Here is a 5,000-nt window from a genome sequence, read left to right on the forward strand (position 1 = left end):
GGGGTCCCCATATCGGTCAGTGTGTTTGTCGCTCCTTCTCCTCCATCCCCGCTGGGAGGGGGGGGGGCGACGGCTCGCTTATGACGTCAGCAAATAAAACTTGAAAGGACTGTGAACTTTGTAATTGTAAAAAGTGATGAATAAATTAATTGATGAATAACATTTACAGACAATGATAATGATCCATATTGTTGTTGTTATAATGAGATGACGTAATAGCGTCTGTAAAGTTAATGGATATATTTTTAAAGGAATACTATAATGACAGTTAACGATAGCAAATGTTGTAGATAGTTACTGTAAAGTTAACGAAGATAATGCGCTGAAGACATTGAATTAACTTGCGCCTAGATTTTCACATGCGTAGCGTGGCATGAATGTATAGCGAGGCCGCAAGAAGTCAGGAAGTCAGTTGTTGACAGTGAACGAAGGATGATGGTGACGGGGAGTTCAAGTATAATGGTGAATAGAAGTTCATTGTAAAAAAGGTAAAAATGATATGTATCCTTTTAATTTGGTTAATGTTAATAAATGTGCTCCAGATGATGGTGATAGAAGGATGTAAGGAAGTATTGTCAGTAACATATAGCATGGGATTAAATTAAATCTGTAATCACAGTAATGGCCGTTATGTAAGGAAAAATATAGAGATTGGCATCCACTTTGCATTACATGACGTTTTTTGATTATCATGGTAATGATGGTGGATTCACTGGTGATAAGTACTACCGAATGTTAGCGTGTGTGTGTATACGTACATGTAGATAGATAGATAAACAGACTGGCAGACAGGTGGACAAATGGATAATTAGATATAGATATACAAATTTGTAGTGCGTAAATCGCCTGTGCCTTGTTGGATGGAGAGGGAGATAAAGATTCCCAAAAAATTAACAACGATCCCATTTTCAGGAACCTACGCGCGTGTCGCCCGAAGGAAGGCCAAGGCGTCGTGGCAGAGGAATACACGGGTGAGGAAGCACTATACCGTAATTGATAATCATCAGCTTTTATATCAATTTTATTATTTTTATTATTAATTTGAGCGATATCATCTCTGATATTATTTATTATTACTGTAAGTGTTGAATTGTGATAAGTGTGTGTGCGTGCTTATTTTCCTCATCGATGTGCCTTCCCTACTAACGACTCCTCTACTCGCAGGCGATGGTGGTGGAGCGCAAGGGCGTCCGCAATGAGGCGGGCTACTGGGTCAAGGGCGACGGGGGCCACAAGCACGGCTTCCGGCTGCTGAAGGAGCTCCAGGCCGCCAACGCCACCACTCTGCCGGCCATCCTGGAGTACGCGGCCAACAAGCATGGCGACGCCCCATGCATGGGCACGCGGCAGCTGCTGGGCCGGGAACGCGTCGTGGAGAGCGGCAAGAAACTGGAGAAGCTGCAGCTCGGCGACTATTCGTTTCTCACGTACCGCGAAGTGCACGAGCAGGTGGTCAAGTTCAGCGCTGGGCTCGGCTCCATCGGCACGGGAGAAACCGGCAGGATCGCCATGTTCGCCGAGACGCGCGCCGAGTGGTTCATGGCGGCCATGGGATGCTTGCGCCAGAAGCTGTCGCTCGTCACCGTGTACACCAACCTCGCAGATGACAACATCGTGTCGTCACTGAATGAGACGGAGGTCAGCGTGATCATCACCTCGTTTGACCTCCTCGCTCGCACGCTCAAGCTCCTTCCCAAGTGCCCTGCGATCAAGCATGTGATTGTGATGGAGGATCAACTGGAGGGTATGGGCACAGTGCCCGAAGACCTCAAGGACGCGACTGTGATGGCCTTCAAGGATGTGGTGAAAGCTGGGGAGTCCGTGGAAGCCTCCTCGGATCTGCCAGCTGGTGACGATCTGGCCATCATCATGTACACGAGCGGGTCAGGAGGTCGTCCAAAGGGCGTGGAGCTTACGCACAACAACATCTTCTTTGCCATCACGGGCTACGCCATCCAGGCAGACATTGGCCTCGGCGACCGATACCTGGCCTTCCTTCCCCTCGCCCATGTGATGGAGCTGGCCACCGAGATCTCGCTCGTCGCCATGAACGTGACCATAGTGTACTCGTCGCCGTTGACCCTGACCAGCGTTAGCCCCAAGATAATGAAGGGGACGCTCGGCGACGCTCAGGTGGCGAAGCCCACGTGTCTTAACGCAGTGCCGCTTGTGCTCGACAGAATCATTAAGGGCGTCACCAAGGTCATTGAGGACCAGGGCTACCTCAAGACAAAAATCTTCAATGCAGCCCTCAAGCTCAAGCAAACGGTGCCGCCCTCCGTGAGTAAGCTTTTTGATACTCTGATATTCAACAAAGTCAAGGAGCATCTGGGAGGCGAGCTGCGCATGTTAGTGGTGGGGGGAGCCCCACTGTCGCCTGAGACTCACACCAAGATCCGGGCCATGTTCGGCTGCACTGTGCAAGTGGGCTACGGAGCTACGGAGACGGCCGCTTCCATCTCCAGCACTGACACCGACGACACGCGCACAGGGCAGTGCGGCCCGCCCAACCACGGGGTCCTGGTCACCCTCAGGGACTGGCAGGAGGGTGGCTACCGCACCACGGATGAGCCTCACCCCCGAGGAGAGATCCTTGTGGGGGGCCCCACAGTCTCGAGGGGCTACTTCCGCCTGCCGACCGAGACGGAGGAGTCATTCATTGAGATGGATGGTCAAAGATGGTTCCAGACGGGAGACATCGGAGAATTTGATGACACGGGTGTTCTGCGTATTATCGACCGCAAGAAGGATCTAGTAAAGCTACGCACTGGCGAGTACATCTCGCTGGGGGCCATTGAGATGAAGCTAAAGACGCATCCTGTGATAGAGAGCATCTTCGTGTGGGCATTCCCAGGCGCTGAGAACTGCATTGCCATTGTTGTACCTATCCAGGACCGCCTAAGGAAAATTTCAGACCACCTCGATCCTAAGGCAGACCCAAAAGGAGAAACCAGTTTTCCCAACCTCTGCAAGGAAAAGCCCGTGGTGGCCGCTGTGCTGAAGGAGCTGCAGAGCCACGGCAAGAAGCAAGGCCTCGGGCGCTGGGACATCCCCGTGGGCCTCCACCTGAGCCCTGAGCCGTGGACGCCGGAGTCCGGCCTCGTGACGGCGGCTCTCAAGATTCGGAGGAAGCCCCTCGTCGCGCACTTCAAGGCAGACATCGATGCTCTCTATGGCAACTTAGGCAGTCAAGAATAGGACGTTTGTAGATCTGCTTATATATAGATATAGTATACACTGATCCGGAAAAAGACTAGATCGAGTATCAGCTGTTCAGAAAGTGCAACATATTTGAAATCACAATCGGGGCAAACTCGGGTCAAGGTCAGTGGTGACTAATGCTTGCTCTTCATGATGGTTTATCCTGCTTCCTCTTTATCGCAAAGAAGATAAGTGTATTGTGAGCGAGGAGAGAAAATAACGATAAGAACAATAATTCAGAATTATTAATATTACCCAGTCTCAGCAGTTTCCGTACGTCTAGTATGTCCGCCAAGCTTTCAATATGGTAACATTTTCCGTATAATACAAGATCCAGTTTTTGTCGAGATCAGTGGTTGTATATTACTATTATTATCATATTTTGATAAAGTTTGATACTTTTGCATTTTTATACTATGATTCGAGAAAAAAGTATCGTTTTTGAAAACGATTGCTAAGTGCAATGTGCAGTGGCAACAAAATCTGTAAGCCAAATATTTGAACGAGGACCCGTCAACCTACAGTAAGGTGCCAAAGTGTGCGAGTAAACAAAATGTTTAAATGGCCATTTCATTCTTATGCAATTATCTCACTCATCCGTTTCATTACTACAAATTTTGTTTGTTTTTGTTTGATGGAATGGCTGTGTTTGCAGCCATGATAAAGCATTTTCATTTGTTACGTTTGTGTAATACTTTTAGAGGTGTGAAAATGTACTGTAATTGTATGTCGGTTTGTAATGTTATTCTTTAAGGGGATCACTGAATTTTAAGTGTTTTTCGTCTTCCACACAACACTTGATAAAGATTAAGGTAATGGCTTCATGTACGACACAAGAATGCAGTAGCCAAAGCGCAAATTCTAAAGGATACGATACATTTAGCTTTGCAGTTCGCGCCAACGCAAGAGCATCTCCGCGATGGCTAACATAACCTAATAGAACCCACCACAACAACATCCATATGCCGCAGACCACACTTCCTCTTTCACTGTAGCGTTAGTCACTTTGGAAAACAATTTAATATACAGTGATTTCCAACCAGTAGTTCTTTCATTTGCTAGTGAACGATACAACTCACCATAAACGTCTCTTTCTTTCAAGTTTTTCTTATGTTTTGCACACTAGTTGTTTGTACAGTAAGAAATGCAGAGTGGAGAATTTCCTCGTCCAACCGGAAGAGCTAAACAACGGAAAAACGATCATTTGGTTCAGTGGAGGAAGCGCAAAATAATCAGCCTCCCCTGTTTTGTAGTTAAGAGTTGGAAGTAAGCTTTTGTTAGAGCAGCATTGCGCTCGACATTTTACGTACTCTGTAAACTCTGTACTTCTTTGTCAAATGAATATTCTATTTCACTTTGTAAGCTTTGAGTACAGCATATATTCTGTTCACATCGCTGTTACCAGCTTATTAAGAAGCCCGTTATAGTAGGAAGATAATTTATTCAGAGAACGCTGGCAGGGATAAGGTGTTTATATATGTGAATGTATATATAATCTAGATTCATCATTAGTGTTCATGTACTATTCACAGCGCATCGTTTTATTATGATAATGATAGCAAGCAAATTTGTCTCCATCACCATTTTGGTTATATCATTGCCATCATTCTCCTAATCATTTAATTCCGTATCATTTATATGTGATAGTCACATGGAGGCCTTCAACTAGTGCATATTCCTGTAATGACTCCACTGCTCGCCGCCGGGTTAATGATCCCACTGCCAAGCACTCGCTCTTCTCTGGGTACACGATGCAGTTCCTGTACATTCGCCACAAGGGTTAAAGTGCCTTAGAGTGC

The 5,000-nt window shown here is 46.7% G+C and overlaps 1 protein-coding gene across 1 annotated transcript in view; it reads left to right on the forward strand.

The window, feature by feature from the left end:
- Positions 1-3,970, forward strand: part of LOC119579374 (long-chain-fatty-acid--CoA ligase 4-like) — a 16,638-nt gene extending 12,668 nt beyond the window's left edge. Inside the window, exons 2-3 of the mRNA XM_037927147.1 lie at positions 913-971; positions 1,165-3,970. Coding sequence (XP_037783075.1) covers positions 1,168-3,198 — 2,031 coding nt within the window. The 5' untranslated portion in view covers positions 913-971; positions 1,165-1,167 and the 3' untranslated portion in view covers positions 3,199-3,970. The remainder of the gene's footprint in view (positions 1-912; positions 972-1,164) is intronic.
- The last annotated feature ends 1,030 nt before the right edge of the window (positions 3,971-5,000 follow it).

Source organism: Penaeus monodon, chromosome 12 (genome assembly GCF_015228065.2).
Source record: "Penaeus monodon isolate SGIC_2016 chromosome 12, NSTDA_Pmon_1, whole genome shotgun sequence".
Lineage (NCBI taxonomy): Eukaryota > Metazoa > Arthropoda > Malacostraca > Decapoda > Penaeidae > Penaeus > Penaeus monodon.